At 41.3% G+C, this 22615-nt stretch overlaps 1 protein-coding gene across 12 annotated transcripts in view; it reads right to left on the reverse strand.

Annotated features, from left to right (window-relative positions):
• Positions 1 to 446: 446 nt before the first annotated feature.
• Positions 447 to 22615, reverse strand: part of ADD1 (adducin 1) — a 634474-nt gene continuing 612305 nt past the window's right edge. For 5 of the 12 annotated variants that reach the window (XM_078678553.1, XM_078678563.1, XM_078678551.1 and 2 more), the window contains 3 exons: positions 15677 to 16069; positions 13115 to 13207; positions 447 to 1366 (listed from right to left, as the gene is read on the reverse strand). In XM_078678553.1, the coding sequence (XP_078534679.1) occupies positions 1002 to 1366; positions 13115 to 13207; positions 15677 to 16069 (851 nt within the window). In that variant the 3' untranslated portion in view covers positions 447 to 1001. Of the gene's footprint in view, positions 1367 to 12191; positions 12226 to 13114; positions 13208 to 15676; positions 16070 to 22615 lie in introns of all 12 variants that reach the window. The other 7 variants (XM_078678558.1, XM_078678556.1, XM_078678559.1 and 4 more) reach the window with 5 other exon arrangements.

Here is a 22615-nt window from a genome sequence, read left to right on the forward strand (position 1 = left end):
CGCATTCACAGTAGATGTTCGTGATTGTGGCTAGATTATCGCTTTTTAGCTAGGCTATCACCAAAGATAATGCCAACATTGTGAAAATAGCAATTGTCAGACTTAAAACAGAGGTCAATGTAAGAGTAAAGAAGTACTGTTCCTCGATGTGTGTTATGTAGCAGTAGCATGAAATGTGTAAAGATTAACCAAACACCATAAAATTGCCACATTCATAGGATATTTCTTCCTATAACGATAAAATGCCCTTACTCATACAAACTGAACTATATTCTCATCTGCTAATTTCATTAAGGAAGGAGTTAAAAATGTCGGTGTGTCATCAAATTCACTAAGAAACGACATACAGTTCCGCAACAGTAAGAACAAAAGCAAGTGCAGCGTTTTCCTTCCAGGACAGAGAGTGCTGTCACACAAACGCACCAGTATTAAGCGCAAGAGACTAGTTAATGAAGATATTTTATTGTGGGGTAGTAGTGACCACTTAATAGTCTTAGATCTTTTAAGAAGCCTGACCTTTAATTACAAACTTGCAGAAGCATAAATTTCATAAGGAGCGCGTCCGCTCAAAAATGCAAACGTCAGTATTTACAAAGAACCTGCTTGCCACTGCGCAGTACTGTGAATACATTTGAGACAGCATGACAAAGGGAATTAGGCATCGTGAAGAGGAGCAAACTGGATTACAAAATAGTGATTTCTATTCATGATTAGGTAAAGCGTGGTGGGCTCAAAATTCAAAAGAAAAACTGTAGCTTATTTCAAATAATACATTTAAAAGGAGTGTAAAAGATATGCGCCTTAATTAGCTGCTGAGCATACAGGGTTAGCACCTTATCTTACTGTTACTTTCCTGTTAAAAACGTTACCTAGAGGGCTTATTTGCTAGTTTTTGCATTCCTTTACATAATAAGAAGACAAAACACGCAATACAATCCGGTACATTCTAGTGGTTAATGAATTATGTCAAAATGACAGTGTTTTTGCAGTGCACACATCCTTTAGGAGTCACTCTTCTTTTTATTCTTCTTCAGAAAGGAAGGAGTGCGGAACTTCTTTTTCTTCTTGGAAGGAGACTTGCCTGGTGATTCGTCACTTCCTGGGTCTGCTGCTGTTCCGTCCTCAGCCACTGGTGTGGTTGGCACCTCAGCAGGCTGAGGCTCTGGTTCATCAGTTTCGGCCGCAGGCAGCTCAGTTTGGCCCTTGTCTACGTCATCGTTACATGCAGCCGCTTCCACTTCTTCCTCTTTTTCAAATGCTGGGAAGCACAGTGGCTCTGTGGGCTCGTCAGGGGTGAGATCGGGAAGGGTTTGTTTTAAAGTTGCGGCATCACTGTCATCTTTGTAAGTGTGGTCCTGTTGTGATTCTAACAGACAGATAAATAGGTTAGGTTTAAATATTTGTTTTTACATTAAACATGTCTTAGTATATCTACTTTGCATGATCAAAGATATCTCATTTTAACTAATCTTTTACAGACACAAGAAGTGATTTCCAAATTTGAATGCAAGAATTCTCAATATGGTCTATTTCTTGCTGAATTTCAAAGGAGCAATCATGAAACAAATCTGTCAGACTTCTCTGGGAGGAGTTACATACTTCTAAGATTGGTGATGAAAATGGAGCAACTTTATCTCCAGTAAGCCTCAGTGTATCTAGATGCCTGGAAAATTGCTGCTTGGATGGAGTGTTTGCGAACTACTACCATTGTACCTGTGCTAGATCACTGTCTCACAAGGATAGCAAAAAGGGGTGAAAAAAGTGTGGGAATTAACAAATGGGTAGATGTAGAAGGTTTGTGATGTAAGAGATGTGTTGAAGCTAATTGTTCAATGAGATATCCTCTATTCCCATTTACGGGGTGCATTAGTTAAATGTAATTAAAATTATTATAAACAAGAGAATTGCTATTGTCTTATATTTATTTGAATAGTGTTTGGTCTACTTAGTAGCTATATAAAAGTAATTATATTATTTTAACACCATCTTTATTTTCATCATCAACTGGTATATTTACCCACACACCAACAGTCACTACAAGATTGAATTGAAAGGTTATTGGGTCGTTTAATAAAGCTTTAAAAATTGTTACACGTCAAAAAGCCCCAGAAGCAGAAAGATAGAAAAAGCTGTTTATCTGTTACACCAGGCAGAGAACTAGTCCAAGTAACCCAAAAGCAAATTTAGCTCATGTGTTAGTTTGGAAGTGTTAAAAAACACAAAAACTTAGAAGCCTATTTGGCATTTCTTGCTAAAGATTTTAATCAAACCAATTGAGATACTATACCTGTTTTGATCTTCAGATGGTTAAAACATATTTCACAAAGTTGAACCATAAAGCATTTGTAAAGTAGGCATAGTCGACCAATACCCTCTGAAAGATGTATCTGTACTATTTTTCAATATACCATTGGGTCAAACTACAGTAACATCATGTCCTATGTGTGATCTATCCTGTAAGTGGACATATCAAAGTGTGTGAACTTTCTAATGTAGTCTGAGGGAGTCTTTCTAAAGTGAAAAAATCATCAGTTAAGCTGGCATCATAATATACAAGGCACAGCTATCATATGGCAACCAGCTCATCATGATCAATTGCATTGATCCTAAGCACCAGCAAGAACCACTAATTATGTTGGTTGGGCTTTACATGCACTCTTCATAATTGTGATATATTTTTTTAGACTAACCAAACATGAGGTCAGCAGATTCATGGTTGAAAAAATGTCACCAAAATAGTGCTAGCCCGGGATTAATCGACACAGTAACTACAATAAATAAATATGTGCAGATGGCCAGTGGTTTCTGCAAATAATGTGGTAATTCAAAAATCTCTGGTCATGGGAAGCACTTTCTCTGAACTGTGCAGTCAGAGGCAAGCCTCCCAGTGATAAATGATTATTTTTTAAACTTTAAAAATATATAGGTTGGTGTCTAAATTATTGGTTTACTAACAGTTGAGTTGAATATTGTATAAATAGGAATGTTCTAAAATAATGAATCCCTACATAAGTAACACTTTAGTCAAAGTAAATGTTATAATAAAAATTTGATTTAAAAAAAAATAAATGGACTGTATTTTTACATTCTCTCTCATTAAAGAACACCCGTGGCCCTCTGCAGTAATATCCTTCAGAACTGCAACTAGAAATGCACACTGTGCGTTTATGAAGGTGTTATTTTATTGCGGCGGATAGCTCTATTTTTGCCCTGGGTTCTTTAGTTTTCCTTAGTGTTGGGTGCTGTAATCTTGAGTCTAGGTGATAGCAATTTGAAAGTAATTGTAAGTAAAATGAAGTACAAAAGTAAATACACGCAAATATCAAGGGCAAGATTCCAAAGGGTAGTTGTAAATCTTCACCCAATCCTTCATGACTGCCAGCAATTCACAGAAGTTTCCAAAGCCACTCATGGAAAACCTACACCCATCGCAGGTTTTCACAAATAACCCTGGAAAAACATCTGTGAATTCCACTGCCATCATGCGAAAATATGCAATTGTATCCTGCTAGTTACAATGCTAAATCTAACCACCTTTTCCAAGGGGTAAAGAGTTCTTAAACTAGTTTATGAATATGCACTTATAGATAATTACAGCTCTATAACTGCCACTCCATACCTGTGCTTGTAAATTTATTACCACCAAAATCTTGTGAGTGATTTCATTTAGGAGTGCAAAACCAACGCTTCTGAATTAAGTGGTTATGAGCTTGTAAATGAGGGTATCTGCAAGTTTAAGTCTGAAGTTGCTAACAGCTTTGAGAATCAGGCCCTCTATTTTCTGTGAATAACATTTCCAGAACCTGCAATTTACTAATTCGAAGCTAAGGGTACAAAGAAATAAACTTTCCATGAAAGAAATTGTAAAGGACATAAACCTGCATGGTGAATGTGAAAAAGATAATGCCACTATTCCCTGAACAGAAACCCTAAAAGGGTTAAAATGGTTTAGAAATACAGAAATTGACAAAATTCATCCATTTGTTTGGACAACAGGCACTAGTAGTGGGCCTGCGGGCTTCATGCAATATGGCCATAAACTACTGTGGAATCTTAGTTTTCAAACTTCAAGACCTCAGATGCCAAATAGCAAGGCTGAGCTGCTAGGGGTAGGGGGAGTCTGATGCACCCGTGTTGCTGGGTGAATAGGTCCTACCTAATGGAAAGCATCTCATGCCGAGTGATAGACGCCTCTGAAAGTATGGAGTACCATGGTTGTCTGGCCCAAGTTAGGGCTACTAGGATGAGGGTAGCTGACACTTGCCCCATCTCAGCATAAGCAAATATCCCTGAACCAATTCATCCATAGTGCTTTGCCCATGGACTGTGGGTAACTGGAGGTGAGTTTGGGCATTTGCGTTTTCTGGGGTGGAAAACATGTTTATGAGTGGTGTGCCCCACCTGAAGAAGTAGTGTATAAGGACATTTGGGTAGAGTTCCCACTTGTGGACCTGTTGATGTATCTTCCTTAGGAGGTCTGCAAAGTCGTTGCCACCCCTAAGAGATGTTCCGCCACAAAGTGTATGTGGTGGTGAGTCGCCCAATGTCAAATTAATATTGCCAACTGTCAGTGGAAGGGAGTGTGTGCTACATCCTTATGTATGAGGTATATGGCTCTCATGTTGTTTGTACACACCATTACCACTTTGCGTCATACCAGGAATAAAATGTCTTCAGAAATATGGCCTAGATATGGAGAGGTCCATGTGCCCTGTATGGTCCATTTGTGTAAATGTGCCCCCCTCCCTGTAAGTGAAGCGTCAATTGTAATGGTGACCAGCAGAAGAGGGCCCACAAAAGGCCTGCCTCACAACACACTGTTGGTGTTCCACCACTGCAGAGTGTGCTGAATGCTGGCCTGTATCAACACTAGATGTTCCCCATTGAAGCCGTGCTTGTGACCACTGCTGGGTGAGATACTGTTGGAGGGGGTCACATGTGCAACCATGGGAGGATTGCTGTACATGATGCTAACATACCTAGGAGCTTCTTTGGCATTCCTACAGTTATGGGGCAAGTGGTGTTAAAAAAAAAAGAGGCAACAGCTGTTGAAATGCTATCACCCTCTGGTGACTGGGATATGCTTTCCTGTGACAGTGTTGAGAACCGATTCTAGAAAGGGTTGGATTCCCTGGGGTTGAAGATTCAATTTCTTGGCATGGACTGGAAATCCCAGGCTGTCCAGCAAGTGGAGTGCTGTTGAGTGTGAGCTAAACATTGTTCTTCGCTGCTGCTATTGATCATAGTCATCTAGGTATGAAAATGCTTGGATGCTTCCTCTCAGAGGATGAGCATCTACCACTACAAGACACCCTGTGAACACTCTTGGTGCTGTGGGCCCCCCCAAAGGTTAGTATCGTGAATTGGTAATGCTGTTCCCTTACCTCAAATTGTGGGCATACGTGATGGGAGGGGGGGGTGATGGGGATGTGGAAATCTGAGTCTTCTTTGAAATCTCATTCAGTCATGGAGTCTCCTTGACGGAGTACTGGGATGACATCCTGCAGAGTGGTTATATAAAAGTGTTCTGACAGGATGTATAGATTCAGTGGTCTCAGATCCAATATGGGGTGAAGCAAACCATCCTTCTTTGGAATGAGGAAGCATAGTGAATAGACTTCCTTCTCCTTGCTGAAGCATGGGCCCCGGTATTATGATGTCCTTTTAGAGCAAGGCTGTACCCTTATCTTGCAGAAGCACAAGATGGTTTTGACTGAGCCTGTGTGGTATGTTGGGTGGGGTATTATGGCATTCGCAGCAGTATCTCTATTGGAACACTGTCAAGACCTACTGATGAGGGGATTTCTGCCCAACGCTGGTGGAAATCTGATCCCCTTACCCAACACTTTTGGATAATTTGGGGGAAGATGTATGGGGAGTTAGTGTTTGGGAGCCGACGTTTTGTTGCCGGAGCCACACTGTGAGCAAGTCCTGCCTGATTGGAAGTTGTGGAAGGTCTGCGGTTGTCGTGGTATGACTGCAACGGGATTGGCAGGGCTGTCTTATTGGCCCCTCTTGCTTGGTGTCTCAGAAAGGACTCCTTTTTATTCAGAGAATTGCAATGCATGCACAGACTCTGCGATGTCCGTGTTTTTCTTACTCTTTTCCAATGTCTTGTTGACTTGGGACCCAAAGACTTGTTTCCCATCAAACGGGGCCATTAAAAGATGTTGTTGCACCTCTGGCTTATAGCCTGTGACACAGAGCCATGCATGCAGACAGAGGACACTAGTATTGACAGCGTTCAGTCACAACAAAAGCGCACCCAATGGTTGAGCTTGACAGCGTTTACCTCTGCGCCACCAACTCCTCATACCATTTATTACAAGCCTCCAGAAGGTGCTGTACGAAGAACAATAAACATCTCATGGGACAGTAAACCTACTGAGTAAGCTATTAGCCAATCAGCAATTGCCCCCTACTGTGACTCTCTTCCCAGCACCATTGAAAAGCTTGCTTTGTCAGTGGGTTGGGCATCCCTGCTTACCTAGATACATGTCCTCTTACATGCCAGGTGCACAATTAAAGTAAGTGACAACTTGCCCTCTATGTATAGTGGGTCACTAGGGGATGCCTTAAACTTCATGTCCAGTCTCTGCAGGACTACCTTAGCTCTCACTGGGCGTTTAAAGTTCTCTGGTTCTGTTCTAAATATCCCCTTGAGCATTAGTAGCAATTGGCTGTGCGCTCAGTCTAAGAAAGAATTTCCACTACGAAGTCGTCAGTGTGCATTTCTACCTAAAAAATGACGATCTGTCTTTAGATCACTACATAATACACAGTAGTATCTTCAGGGCTAATGGCTTAATGGGGTAGGGCTCAAGGTCTGGTCCATCTGCTGGGTCGACAGTCGCCCCAAGGGTCATCACCCTGCTCCTACCCCCTCAGGCCGGTCATATGGGGTTCTCTCTCCTGAATGGCTACTGGTTTCTAAGGAGTGGACGGATCCCTCTGGAGAATGTTGAGGGGAGGAGAATGAGATTGTGAAGGAAGGGGTTGGGGAATAAGTGGAAGCTGTGGAGGAGCTGGTGGTGAATACCAGGGTGAAATGGGCAATGGTGTAGGGGCTTGAGGCCTTGACGGCACGGGGCTCAGAAGTTCCTCAAAGGTAATTTCCTCTCCGGAGCTGAGCTTTCTCTTTTTCAGTATGGGTGGCAATGTGAAAGCTATTTTGACCTGGGTTCTTGTGGATATCCTCCAGGTGTCGGAATGGATGAAAAGTCTCTTTTGCTTAGAATTCTAATTCTTCTGCTGATCTTTTGAGGATAGGTGCCTCAGAAACGTCCAAACTTAGCATCAAAGTCCAAGTGGTGAGATTTGAATGTTGTTTCAGCACAGCTTTGACTCCAAAAGAGGTTTGGAGGAAGTCTGTTTAGGTGCGAGGTGTTGCCTGCTCAGCTAACAGTTATTGTCTTTGTGTTGACCGGAGCCTGGGGGCATGAGTGCACCAGATGCCTTTTACCTCGAGTGTTCAGGGCTAGATGCCAAGGTGCCTAGCGACAGGTGCACTGCCATTACACTATGGCGTCTGGGTGTGTCTTCTATAAGGCGTTCAGCGCTGGGGTCATACTGCTGCCCTTGGAGTGGCTTGCATCTTTAGCACTTTCGGTGTAGACTTCGGAGCTGATCTTTGTGTCTTCACCACCTCAGAGCCACTAAACGACACCATTTGTGGACTGGGTGTCGACTGGAGTGCTGGGAACCCGGAGCGTCCCGTCTCAGGTTTGTGGATGTATTGGTCAACGGAAAGGGCTTGCGTTTCAGTAGCTAACTGTTCGTGCATTTTAGATATGCCCAGTGTCTCTTCTGCAGTGTAGTGGTTTCTTGCACTAAAATGCTGTGCATCGCTCATACAAAGCCTTGTTGTGCTCGGGTGATACGCAAAGACTGCAACCCCCATGTTGCTCAGTCCAAAGATACTTGGCATTGTACTGTGGATATAAACAAAATAAAGAAACAAAAGAAAGCTTGGTCTACCGTACTATATTTTTTTTACACTGTCTTGGTAGTTGGGTTTGAGAGTTCAGTGCTTTACGGCATCATCGAAGATTTCTTCTGCAGATTTCAGTATCTACATATACCACTGGAGCCGGAGGGATTGTTCCCCTGACTTGGGTATCGCAGTTAGATACTGGATACATTTGAGGGCGGCTTGTTAAGCCCGTCGATCTTGGAGCTGCCAGAAAGACATCTGGACCCAAAGGCAGAATCAAAACAATCTAAGAGTAGAGCCAAAGCCCATGCACATTGGAACACTAAAGGAGTCACACAACATCCAGTGACTAGAAACTTCTTTGAAGAAAAACAACTTGTAATATCCGAGCTCATCACTAAATGGCAGGAGTATACAAAGCATGTGAATATACCTCCACACATGGTACAAACATAAGGTTCCAAGCCATATATGTGGAATCAAAAGCCACACAAAAAGTGCAAAGAAAATTAAACTGCAGTGCAACATGCATATTCAGGCTTGAGAAGTCCAATGGCGACCACATTTCAAGTCAACTGTGCTGATCAACAGATGTCTGTATGTCACACCCACTACAGTAGAGTGGCAAACTGAAAAATGTTGCATTACTTTTTGGTACACCATCTAATGGTAGCAAAAGATGGAACCCAAAATATACACCATACTTTCTTTGTGTGGTGACTACAAATATTGTGCTTAACTGAACCCACTTTTAAAACTAACACTCTGACCTCTTTTTATGAGAAGCACTTATCAGATTCGATAATAAACCTGGTTAGGTAATATGTTTCATAGCATATCCTTAGTGAAAATAGTAAGCTGATTCCCTAACAAACCTAGTGTGGGGTTAGTAGGAAAATTAATGCATACACAGCATGTGTTTGCTGAGGTTTCTAATTGACAAGATGAAAATCATTCCAAATCACTAAAGCTAGATTTTAGGGTTGGAAGATATAGCACTTCACACTCCTTTGATCTGAAAAATAACCAGTGGAAGTCAATTGTTTATTCCAAGTCTTGTTTAGCAAGTATTTTGAAAACTTTTTTTTTCAGAAAACCGAGAAATGCACCATATATTGCAATATACAGTGTATTATTTTTGATTATTTGCTCCACTAGTGCAGTGCTAAAATGGCAAAAGAAAATTGTAATATTCATGCATTCAGCAGAATGTAAGCTAAAGCATTTCCTGCAGTCTTGTCATTCTAACTATGTAAGTCCAGGAGTTGGCGCCCCCTACCAGTGTAGAAGCGCTATGAAAAGTTTCTGGGGTAATCAAATGATGTTGACTCTGCAGGTAGACTTATCTATCAGAATAAAATATACAACAGTCCTCTCTCGATTTTACCAGAACCAGCCTCTTGTGACACTTTGAAGACATATAGATATATCTGTCTCTTAGATGACACTGGCGTTCGCAATCTGTTGCCTGTGTGTAAGACATGACACCCATAGACTGTGGCAAGATGATATCAGTTAACTGAAATCTCAGTAGTCAAAATCTTCTTTAGCATATTGCTATTCATCTACTATCCAATTCTAGCCAAGAAAGCAATTAATTTCTGGACTGTGCAATTTAGACCACCATCAAGCTGGAGGAGCACCAGGGGCCATACATATAAAATACAAAGTCAGTCCGATTACTAAGGATTGTAAATTAGCTCAATATAGACTTTCAAGTAGAACATTGTTTCTTATATCAACAACTACTGAGTGGTTTAAGTTGATCTGAGTATTTAGTCCTCCTCCACTAACCAGAAGGCACAGTACATCTGATATTAAGGTTGTCATAGACTTCATGTACCACTAGCTGGATGGAAAACAGACCTATCTACTATGGGTAGAACAATATTTCAAGTAGGGTGGCTGGACTGTTATTTTGAGACATTTAAAATGCTGCTCTAATAAAAACACAATGTACAATGTCTGTCCTTACAGCACTAAAGTCTTAGCAGAGATATATATTCGAGACTAAGATGGTATTAAAAAAAAAACACTCAAATGCTACTGGAAGTCAATGAAACCTCCTCCGCGCTCCATTACTTTCTCTATTCCCAGCATGTGTCTGTTCTTTTTGCAAAAGCTAATGGTGAGGTTTGATTGTGTTGGAGACCCAGACCAAGGGACTGAAAGCTCACATAAATCATGTATTAGTTGACACCGCTGACATTCTTTTGGGGGTTACGCAGCAAAGGTGATGGAGAGAGGTAACTAACCCTCACTACAACTGCAAGCTGATATGAAGTCATCCAAGATGGTTGACATCAAAGCTGGATTCAAGATGCATTTAGTGTGCAGTACTGCCACCAGAAATAGGATATTGTTGGTGTTCGATTTCCTGGCACATTCTCGGGCCATTAACAGATTGGACTTACTGTTGGCACCAATATCTGCTGGTAATATTCCACAATTGTTGACGCAAAGTAAACATTCAGGTACAGTAGAGTATCAATTTTTAAAGCTAAAGCAAGTTGAGATGGAGAAGCACACTATTCCTTATGCCGGCCACGTACGGGTTGGGAGTAAAGGACAGATAGGTTGTGAAAGAACGGTATTACATTTACTCTTTCAAATCATGTTTTTATTTGGAATGAATTGCAGCACCCACATGGCCACAAACATGCCGTCCCCTATCAAAACAGTATTCTGTGCTTAGAAACCAGAAGTAGCTCAGAAGACAAAGGAGGCATATTCTAGCTCTGACTAATGTTAGCGTTTAAGGTACAATTCTATGATTGTTTCCTAGCTGCCAGTTAAGCTGAACACGTCAAATGCAAATTTAATAGCTGCCAAGTCCCATTGGAAGCATTAAGTTGGAAGTATTTACAAAAGGTGACAGAACTGCAATAGAATGTGATCAAACGGGTAAAGAGTTGGACATGGTAGCTCAGCACAGTCTGCCAATTATTAATGTACCACAGTTCACACTAATTTTTGACGGTCTGCACAGAAGCCCATATGGCATCCTTTTTGCAAATTCATATAATTAAAATCAAGAGATTCCAGGTTAACTTAGGCATAAAGTGGCCATTAAAACTTTCAGAAAAAGCCTCCTCAGTATCTTATTAAGAATGAGCATGAGAAGAAGTTCCCCACAGTGGCAGATTTCTTTTTAGCCTAAATACAAAAGTGAATATACCAATTTATTTCTCTAAATAAATTAGCAGTTTCAGAATGACAACATACGTGTTCTCAAGCTATTCAGCTAAGGACGTTTTTGGCAAATTTAACAGAAGCTAGAAAGAAAAGAATGAGTTCAGTGTCCTCTGATTTGGATGTGCAAAATTTTATAGATTAGTCCAAAGGACCATCTTGTCTTAATGTGTTACTGTAAATGATAGGACAGTATAATAAATGAATGTTGCTGATACTCTTGGAAACTAGAAGTACAGTTACAAAAGCAGTCCTAAATAACAGACTGTTTCAGAATGAAGGTTAGCTTCCTTACATTTCTTTTTTTTTTTTTTTAAAGAGTTTTTTTCCTTAACATATTATGACTGCTATTCTAGCAAATATATGTGGAAGATACATAAGAGGAAAACTAAGGAATTCAATGTACACATAGCACAGTAGTGTGAAACAACTGGTGAAAACTACAATACAAATTCCTATTAATCACAACGTAGAAAATATGCGAGAACCCTCAAGAACAGAAACAAAATAAATGGCTACTTCAGGCAGATAGGTATAGAACCCCTTAAGGAGGCGGTGGTGGGGGAGGTCAAGACCACTGCATTTGAATTGATAAATATCTTGCATTTTAGAAAATTAACTAATCTGATATATTTTTACAGCTGCATTTAACTGGGGAGGGGTGAAATTTATCATGTTTGACTGTCAAAAAAGACGCTTAGAAGTGCCTGAAAGGGCTAGTTAAATCCCTTGTCTGAAAAGTTGGAGCATATTTTACTTTTAAAGACTTCACACCAAATATTGATTTCTTTGGTCAAAAAGCATAGACGCTGCTTTAAATCTATTTTACACGAACCTTTGCACCATACCTTCTTTGCACTTGATACAAATTTAAACTGTTAACCATTAAATATAACACCTAAAATTCAAGTAAGGCAACTAAGAATTAGTGTTTCACCGAATGAGGAAAAACATAGGCAGTTTCAAACAAAAGGGAGGAAACATAAAGGATGCAGAAAATGAAGCAAAGCACACAAAGCTTTCTGGAAAAGAAGCGGAACGGATCAGAGAATGGGATGATACTTACTATGGCAACAGGTATTCTTTAGCATATCCATCTCCTGTGTAACGCAGCCACAAGAAGAAAAAAGCACAAGTAGAAAAATCTATGCATTCATAACAGCCTTTATGTTAAATTAAACGAATGGCAGACACCATTCTTCAGAGAATAAGGAAATGAGATGAAGTGAATGGAAGACTTTACAACAGACAGGTGATCTCTCTCAAAACAGGGTAAATAGCACATAAAACAGCACTTAGATTACACCTGTTGGACAGATTGAAACAGAACAGCATCAGTCTACCGATTTACTGTTTTATATCACAGTCAATAAATAGATTTAGTAATTCTGATACAGACTATTGATATAATTTACAAAATTATTATTCATACAAGTAACTCAGTTACTAATACTTTTAAATTTATACCCCCAAAGAGAATGCAAAAATTCAGAGAAGTGTAATCCAAAAACAATAATCTCAGAATTGTGCAATATGGCACTACTGAAAATTTACCATAGATAAGTGCCCATATTTTAATGCCCATGGTATATTGTCAAGGTGGCGTAAGGATTTGTGGAGGAGCCTGCACTGGAACAGTACACGCATGTATCCAGCAATCTTTGTGTGTATTTGCACTCCGTCACAACAGATATGCAGATTACAGTCCCTGAGGCACTCTTACAAAGACATCACTGGATCAATAGAGCCAAACTGGAGGATGCTGACACGATACGGTTAAGGCCGTTATCGCTGCTCTTTGAGCCAGAATGCACATTTCTTAATTATTGTTACCATTCACCAGAATATCATTTTAATATGTTGTTCAGCAGATTGTAGCGTGTAAAACATTATTCTGGTCTGGTCTGCTATTAACTGACAGGCATAATTCCGTGATTCAACAAACTGGGTGCAACAAGCACATTTTTATTTACTACAATGATGACATACCTTCCTCCTGTTTAATAGGTGTACTGGGAGGAGTCCGAGTTAAATTGTGATCTGGTGGAATCTTTTCTTTCGGTTGCTCTTCCAAGTGGTCTACTATAGAGTTTCAAACAGGAGAGAAATAAATGAATGTGATTAGATACCCAAACGTAGTATGTCGAAGGTACAAATTTAAGAGAAAAATATGTTTTTTCGAAATATTCTTCCATCATCTTTTGGTCTTGCCCAGAGTTTTTAGAATATAACAGATGTTGATAAAAGGAGCTCTCTAATGACTCTATAGTGGTTCTTAAATCTGTGAACACCGCACCCAGTCTGAGATTGCAAGGAAGTGGGTAACCCTTGACCTAAAGACCAGCAGGGAGCCAAAGTAGGACGAAAGCCCACACCAACGTGTTCATTTCAAATACTATTTTGGATTTATTTATTTTTTTACACCTGCTACATCTACGGATATTTTGCTAAGGTAGTGACTTAGTGAACACCTGTTAACTGTGCTTAAAAAGGTTTCCACCAACAGATATTCTCCAAGTAAAAATCTCATCTAACATAAAGGAACATTATAAAAAAGACAGTATGCTAGAAAACCTTGGAACATGTATTCTGTTGTCTAATTCTTTTTTAAGAGGTCATCTTTTTGGCTCGATAGACCTTTGGAACAATCGCCCTCCACTGTTAAACCATACTTCACCTCTAACCATCAAAGACATGTGCTAACTGCTACCCCTGGGAGACTTAAGTCTGTGTGAAATTAGGTTGGTTGTTAATGCGTTTACATTGTAAACCATAGAAACAGTTTCTATGTGCAGCTGCACACCAGTGGATGTAAACAATGTTTGGAAAGCGATTCTCTCCATTTTACTTTCCTCGTTTTAGGGGTTAACTAGACTCGAGGAAGTATCAACCCATTCAGAAGACCTAATACTGCAAAATGTCTCTCCTCATAAATAAGCCAACAGCGGTTCGATTCTAAGAATCAAACAATCTTCTGCCCCTTTCTTCAAGAAGGAAAACCAACATCTAAAAGCATATTCAGGTTTTTAAAGGTGTACATGTCAAATAATCAAGCTAACAGCCCTGAGGACACTAAAACAAGTTAAATACTCAAGCTAAAGGACAGAAAATATAACCTATTTCGATGCATGACGCACAAAGAAATCGGACTACGTCTATTTGGTTACTGCAAGGTGGAGCTAAAACCTCAACGCGTATGAGCAATAGTTAGCAGGACAAATCTTTGGCGCCCATTTGTAACTAGGTATAAAAGACCTGTGTAGAACATTTACACCCAATGACTGCAGTGGTTGTGCTGACAACGCTCCCACAGCAAGAAACATAATTGATCAGTTCATAAAACTCAGATATTTATTTGTGCTAATTAATACAACTTATTTGCTTCAGTACCATCGTAAGTATAGGGCACTGAAAGTCTTTGGATTGCGGTTACACATTTTAACAAACTTCTTAGTAGTCTTTGGCATTGACGATTATAGGAAATGCATGTTTTCCAGATCATGTCAATCGAGACACGTAGTGCTATTTGGGAATAACTATAACTTAAATCACCACCAGCATTCTTCATGAAATAATTGCAAAACGTGTACTTAATCACTGAGGACAAATATAAAACATGCGACTAGGCCCAGTTGGGTTGTATTAACATGCCACTTTCGCTTGTACCATAAGTAATCAGGAATCACCACACTGCCTGATCCCTTCCTCGCCTTCACTACATCGTGGGGTACTACCTGATCTTGGGGATTGGTCTTCCCTACCTCCATTCTTTTTAAAAACGCTAGTTAACCTTACTCTATTTTAGTTAAGAAACTATTAGCCTTCACAATGTTACTATGTTTCACAATGCTATCTCACACTACGTAGTGAAGGGGATGTAACTGTGGGGGAATGTAGTAGGGGTACACCATGCTGCAGCAGTGCAGACTGAATGTCTACTTGTCATAGCTATGGAGTGCTACTCACCGAAAAGCCATTCAACGCTTCATTGGGGTAGTAAGCGATATGTAAACACAATACAATAGTAAAATATTTGTAACTTCCCTGTTCAATCTTGTCAGGTGTAAGGAAACAGTAGAACAAGTAACAGAATTACTTCCACTAGCAAACAAAACTGTACTTGCTTTATATTATTCTCTTAATGATAATCGAGGTAAATGTTGGTCAATCATGTGAAGTCATTTATAAGGACATTCATAACTCATCCTTTGGTGAAGCAAACAACAATTTAATTTAATTTTTTGTTGATTGTATTTGTTAATAAGATCACGAAAGAAAGTTAGTAATTTTCTTTTGGATTACCATTAGTGAGTCACACTGGACTTAAACCGGGATCGAGAAAGTAAGAAATCAACTCTCCAGTGTCACAAAAAAGAAAACCAAACCAGATGCCACTCGAATAAAATGTCACCAATCATGGTATAGAGCGAGCACCTTTTGGATAGGAGGTGAGCACAGCTGGAGCGTCTGGAGATTTGAAAGGTAATATAGATTAAGGAAAGAGGAGTGATCCAATTACTGAAACCAGAGTGCTGCCAGACACATTAATACCTGAAGACTCAGTGAAAAGGTCGGAGTTGGATCTAAGTGCTTTGATGACCGCCGTATGAAAATCCTTATGTTGTGACTTCTCATCTTCAAGGTAATCGTCTTGACTGCTATCCAACTGCACAGCTTGGCAGGATACATCTTCACTGGTCTGATTAATATTCTTGCGAAAAGTTGACCCCATCGACTGCTGGGGGTACTCTTGATCCTCCACTTCTGCTATTAGGTCTTTCTGTGACCTTCCTTGTGTAGCAAGCAAGTCGGTCTGTTCTTCCAATGTATCAAGGACATCTTGAAGTTTGGAGGACTTACTTTCAGGTAAACTGCTCGTGACTTTCGTGACTTCATCCAGAGTCTTCCCCAACACAAATGTTTCTCCATGCTTTGGCAACTCGTCTATACAGAATGTAGTAATGTTACAGAAACATAAAGCTATATGCAATGGCACCAAAATTTCATCTGAATGTAGTATATAGTAATTTCAGGATATCAAGTATTACGCTGCCTTATTTACCAGTGTACTAATGAAAATTAATTGATTTAACCGAGATATAAAGTAAATAACAATATTTTATTTACCCATTGCATAATGGAAACAAAGTGGTCTCTTTTATGATCTCTAACAATAAGCATGTTTTGGTAGGTACAAGTGTTAAACATGTGCTATTCCCCTAAAGTTTCTTTGCAACAACTATGCGTATTTTAGATATTTAAAAATATTCTACTGGCAAAGCATTTAATTTTACTGTATTTGCTCTCACCTGAAAATCAGCATTGGCATTCACCTACATGTAAACAAGATAAATTGTGCCAATGTGTTTCAATGTGAACACAAATCCTTCAAAATCAGTAAAATGCATTAGATTGGTGTATGACACAGTCGGATGCTGTTGAGTTTCGAAAGGCAAACTGAACGGGATTACCAAAAAGCCAGTATATAGTTGATGGATAATATCACACAGGAATATATTTTTTTCTGGTGTGTGCAAATTCACTGTCAACTCCTTGCTGAAGAGTGTACAAGATGTTAGCAGATATAGTGAAATAAGGAAGTAGAAAGACGGTACTGAAAACAAAGAACTTTGCCGCCGACATCAAAAAGGCTGTTCAAATTATATGATACAAACCCAGTTCAGTGACCGAGAAACTTGCTAATTCCTTATTCAACATACTGATTAAGACGCCAAAAAATTTCCAATTCGGTGAACTTCTGCAGCATAATTGGCAAAGTCACTTCATCAGAAAAGCAGGTTACTGGTTGGGGTCCTTTATTAAAGGAACACTCAGAAGGCTACACTGGTACAAGGTCCCTAAATAAAATATACGACTAAAGCAGGAGATGACCAGAAAAAACTATATATGAATGCATATGTTAACAGAAGACCCCGAACAAAAAGATGCCTTTTAGTTCAGCCTTGAAAAGCAAATATAGCTATGTCACTGTGTTTCACACTTATGATTGAGTTGCTCGCAGAACATGGAACTGTGATGCTTGTCATGTCCTATTAAAGTTAAATCAAGTCACATTCATGACTAAAAGTTCCGACTCCTGCCCAAAGGGGCACATGCTTGAACACATTGCAGGCATATGGCGGCTGGGGTCTCACAGGCTGCTGTGCTTCGACCTCTCTTTTCATAGTTTTATTGATCAACAGGTCGGTCAAAGCTCTATTCTTGGCTCCATTTCTTTAGCACTGGTAGTTGAAAGCACTTGTGATTGTATCCACTCATGGCATTCTATTAAGGGCAGGTCTGTTCAGTCCCAATGAAAGGAAGGCAGCCTAAAGCAATCCTATGAAGTGGCTGTTCTAAGTAATCATGTGACTTTAGAGATGAGCACTAAAAACCCTTTGACAAAACTGTTAATTAAAACGAACTTGAAGTCTGAGGATTCACTTCCTCTACAAAATAGCCAGCAAGTCACATTCCCCTTCCGCTGTAATAGTTTATCAGTTAATCAATCTGGATTTGATGTTTCTGCTCAAAGGCAAAGCTAAATGAAATTAAATACACCCTATTTCAACTTTAAACAGACAGTGCAGGTGGCTGTAAGTGGTACATGTTCCAGCTTGTCAGAAGTGAGTAGAAACAGCCGAGTAATACAGGTCCTCTACTAGGATATGTGGAACCCATGTTGGCAGTGCACACAACCTTCAATCAGGTGTCAGATCTACAAAAGGAACTGAAAAAATTAAACTGGCAGTCATCAAAGAAGAACTCACCTCATCTTATCACTCGAGAGCCAGACAACTGATCTGCTTCTCCTTGACCTCTTGGTAGTTTACAATACTACAGTTCACAAGGACTCACAGTTACATCTGTCTAAAAAAAAAGTCTGTCTGCCCAACATCCACAACTGTTTGGACCACGCTCAAACATTGGATGAGTGAATGTTTCTCGTGTCTTACAGGTGAAAAAACCTGAAATCTGAGCACTTGGTGAACACCACACCTTCACTTCTCTCTCCTTCGACTTACCTCATAGCGTAGATCTTGCTTCATCAACTAGATCGAAAGCCAAACACATGGAAACACTTAACACTATAATTCAACTGCTTCTGCCCACCTGCCTCCAAAAAGCTGATGTTAAGTGTGTCAACTTGTAATTTTCAAATATCTATTCAAGTGGCTGAAACACAGTAGCCATGTCTTTGGGTGTACTGGGCCCTAAACTGTGTAATATCCTAGCCCCTCAAGTCAGAGTTGAACCAAACTACCCCAGAGTCAGAAAATGTCTAAAAATTCCACACAATCACTTGTCTGAATCTAGTCTTGTTGGTTTTGCATTCATTAGCTGCAGGGCTACTGTTTCCCATCATCCTGCTAGACTCAGATGACCCACTGTGTATTACACACGTCTAAGCTATACTTTGTCATTTTGTGATACAGACATCTGTACACACTTCCTTCAGTGTTTTACCAAACAACCAAATAAATATGCTGAACTGGGGAGGAAAACATGGAATCCCAGACTGCAATGCTCAAGGACCTCAATCTACTGCTTGTTGGACAAAAGTAGATGATTAGGACATCCAAGCTAAGAGTAATCCAGGGAACTCATCAGTATCATTGTGGTCTGATAATCAGAACTAGGCATATTTAGCCAAATGCAGCAAAATACAGAAAATACTGTGAATCTACAAAACAAACAAAAAAAAAAAAATTCTAAGTTTTCAACTTATTTTTTTTTAAACTCTAACATCTCACCAAAAGTACAGCATTAAGAGCGGTGACTACGCAAGTGTCACTAGTGACTGCGCAGCAGTTGATTTTTGATCTCAGTGACTCCACTTAAGTTCTGAAAATTGTAATATCACAGTCTTTGACACCGTTGTATCAGAACAAGAGACAAACACTTCCTGGGATTTAAACACTGGACAAAAATAATGGCAAAACAATTTAATAACTAAAATGGTAGAAACACAAGGTCACAATTCTAGCTGCTGGACACGCCTTACCGATGAGCCAGTAAGTCATCAGTAAGGAGTAGTTTCTGTCCTGTAACTCCAGTTCTGTAGTAGGGGTATCTCTGTTATAGTCATAATCTAGTGAATAGTCCCGCCCATGTGCGTGGACCCCGGAGCAATCAAACATAATCTCTTAAGGTGTCGAAAAATGCAGAACTGCACAGACACTTAAGAGAGAATTAAAGACAGATAATGCAGCCTATATCCACAGGCTACACTGTCCAGTACTTCAACTAGAAATTCCAACAAACATCCACAAACAGCAAAGCCTGTCCAGATTTCCCTTGCTTTAACAGCAAAAATCCTCTGGAATGATAGAGAGAAAGACCTGGACAGACAAACCCCATAGGCTGCCATTATGTGGCTCAAAACAGGATACTGTGCCTTTAAGAGAACCTTCCAGAACTTCACAGTATCCCAGAATGCACTGCAGGTCACTTTTACTTTCAGTTCTTTTTGAAGGCATAACACGCCAGACCTGTAGCATTCCTTACATGAATATCCCTCTCCACCGGGGAGGAGGGCGGGCGCTTATGACTATAACACAGATACCCCTACTACAGAACTGGAGTTACAGGACAGAAACTACTCCTTCTGTAGTAGGGGATCTCTGTGTATAGTCATAATCTAGTGAATAGAATGGCAAGCCCATCCCCACACCAAAGCGGCGGTGGAGAAAGAGAAAATAACACCACTATTGTGCGAACAGATTTCGCAGCGAAGCCTGCCCAACCTGAGCGTCTGCCCTGGCATCAGTGTCCAGGCAGTAATGCTTAGCAAAGGTATGGACCGACTTCCAAGTGGCCGCCTTGCAGATTTCTGCAATCGGAACATTACGGAGCAAAGCAGTCGTGGCAGCTTTTCCCCTGGTGGAATGAGCCTTAGGTTTACCCCCTAAGGTCTTACCAGCTTTTTGGTAACACAACTGTATACAGGACACAATCCACCTAGAAATGGACTGTTTAGAGGTAGCAAGACCTGTCCTGACTCATCCATAATTGATAAACAATTGGTCTGACCTACAAATATCCTTGGTTTTATCCAAATAAAATTTCAACACCCTCCTAACATCCAGGGAAAGCAGGGACCTTTCGCTGGAGGAGGAAGGATTCTGAAAAAAGTAGGCAAAGTTATGGTCTGGTTAACATGAAAGTCAGATATAACTTTAGGAAGAAACTTAGGGTGAGTACGCATAACAACCTTAGCAGCATGAAATACAGTATAAGGTTCTTGGCAACACAACGCCTGAATTTCACTCACCCTGCAGGCCGATGTAATGGCCACAAGGAACGCCGCCTTCCAGGATAGGTGCTACAACGAAGCCTTATGAATAGGTTCAAAAGGCTCCTTCATCAATCTGGACAGCACCACATTCAATTCCCATGAAGGCGAAGGAAGCCGGACAGGAGGGAACACTTTCTTCAAGCCTTCCAAAAAGTCTTTGATCACAGGGATCTGAAAAAAGGAAGTCTGTGAAGGGCATTTCCTGTAGGCAGTCAAAGCAGCCAGATGAACCTTAATGGAATGGACATTAAGGCCAGACTGCGCCAGATGTAGAAGATATGGAAGGATGACATCTTCCTTGCATGTCGTCGGGTCATAGTTCTTAGACTTGCACCAGATGCAAAACCTCTTCCACTTGTAAGCATAAGAAGTCCTAGTGGAAGGTCGCTTAGCCTCCTTCAGTATGTCCATGCAATCTTCTGGTAGATTCAGATGGCCATATTGCACTATCTCAGGAGCCATGCCGCCAAACTCAAAGACGAGAGTTTGGGGTGCAACATCTGCCCCCCGTACTTCGTGAGAAGGTCCGGCCTGCACGGCAGCCTAATGTGAGGAAGGAGCGACCGGTGAAGCAGGTCCGTGAACCACCACTGTCTGGGCCATTCCGGGGCAATCAGGATAATCCGTGCCTTGGACTGGGACAGTTTGATGAGCACCGTCGGAATCAGGGGAATGGGTGGAAAAGCGTACAGAAAGCTGTTCGACCAGTCGATCCATAGTGCATTCCCAGCGTCCCTGGTTGGTAGTACCTGGAGGCGAAGTCTCGGCATTTGCTGTTTTCGGCGGTGGCGAACAGATCTACGTCTGGAGTCCCCCACCTTGCGAAGACTTCTCCTAGTACTTCGTCGTTTATGACCCATTCGTGGTTTTCCTGGATCAGTCTGCTCAGTGCGTCTGCCTGAACATTCTGCACACCTGGTAGATGGGTGGCCGTTATCGTCAATCCTCTGGCCAGAAGCCAGTGCCAGATCGCCTGCGCCTCCTGCGACAGAGTGCGCGATCTCGACCCCCCCTGCTTGTTGAGATAATACATCGTTGTCGTATTGTCTGTCTGAACAAGCAAAGAGTTGGTCCGGAAGGACCGAAAAAAGGCCTTCAGTGCCAAGTGAACAGCTCTGAGTTCCAGGAAATTGATGTGGTACGTGGACTCCATCTGGGACCACGTCCCTTGAATCTGTAGGTCTCCGGAGTGCGCCCCCCAGCCGTGGAGAGACGCATCCGTCACAATAGTCTGCGCGGGAATGTCCTTGTGGAAGGGAACCCCTCTCAGGAGATTCTCCGCTGAACACCACTACTTCAGAGACTGAAGAGCATGCAGAGACAGTCGTATCTTGTCGTCCCAAGATCCTTTCCTCTGATCCCACTGATCCTCCAAGCACTCCTGCAATGGTCTCATGTGCAGCCGTGCGTGTGGCGTGAGGAAGATACAAGAGGCCATCGACCCCAGTAGAGAAGACACCGTCCTCACTGTTGTTGATGGAGCGGTCATAAGAGCCTGAGCCTTCCGAAGGAGTGATAACCGTCTCTCCTCCGAAGGAGACACGCTTGCTGACAGCGTATTGATGGAGGCTCCCAAGTACTGTATGCACTGGACCGGAGTCGGGACAGACCTGGACATGTTGATGTGCAACCCCAGCTTGTTCAAGAGAACGCACGTCTTCCGGAAGTGCGCTTGAGCTCCCGAGAAGGAGGAGGCCTTGATCAACCAATCGTCCAGGTACGGGTAGACAAACACCTTGTTCTTCCTTAGGTGTGCGGCTACCACTGCCATGCACTTCGAGAATGTCCTGGGCGCAGACTTCAATCCGAATGGCAGTACTGTGTACTGATAATGATTGGCGCCGACTTGGAATCGCAGGAACTTCCTGTGTTTGTGTGCAATGGGCACATGGAAGTATGCATCCTGAAGATCTATGGCACACAGTCAGTCTCCCTGTTGCAGCTGAGGATAAATCTGATGCAACGACAGCATGCGAAACTTCTCTCTGCGAATCCACTTGTTTGCTTGTCGCAAATCCAGAATGGGCCTGCACTCGTTCTTGTCCTTCTTGCGGACCAGAAAGAACCGGGAGTACAGACCTCTTCCTCTTTGAGACAGAGGTACGTCTTCTATCGCCTTCTTCCTCAACAGGATATCGGCCTCCGCCTGGAGCTCGCGTAGCTGAAACTGCGAGCTGACTGGAGGGATAGAT

This window comes from Lissotriton helveticus, chromosome 2_2 (genome assembly GCF_964261635.1).
Source record: "Lissotriton helveticus chromosome 2_2, aLisHel1.1, whole genome shotgun sequence".
Taxonomy (NCBI): Eukaryota; Metazoa; Chordata; class Amphibia; order Caudata; family Salamandridae; genus Lissotriton; species Lissotriton helveticus.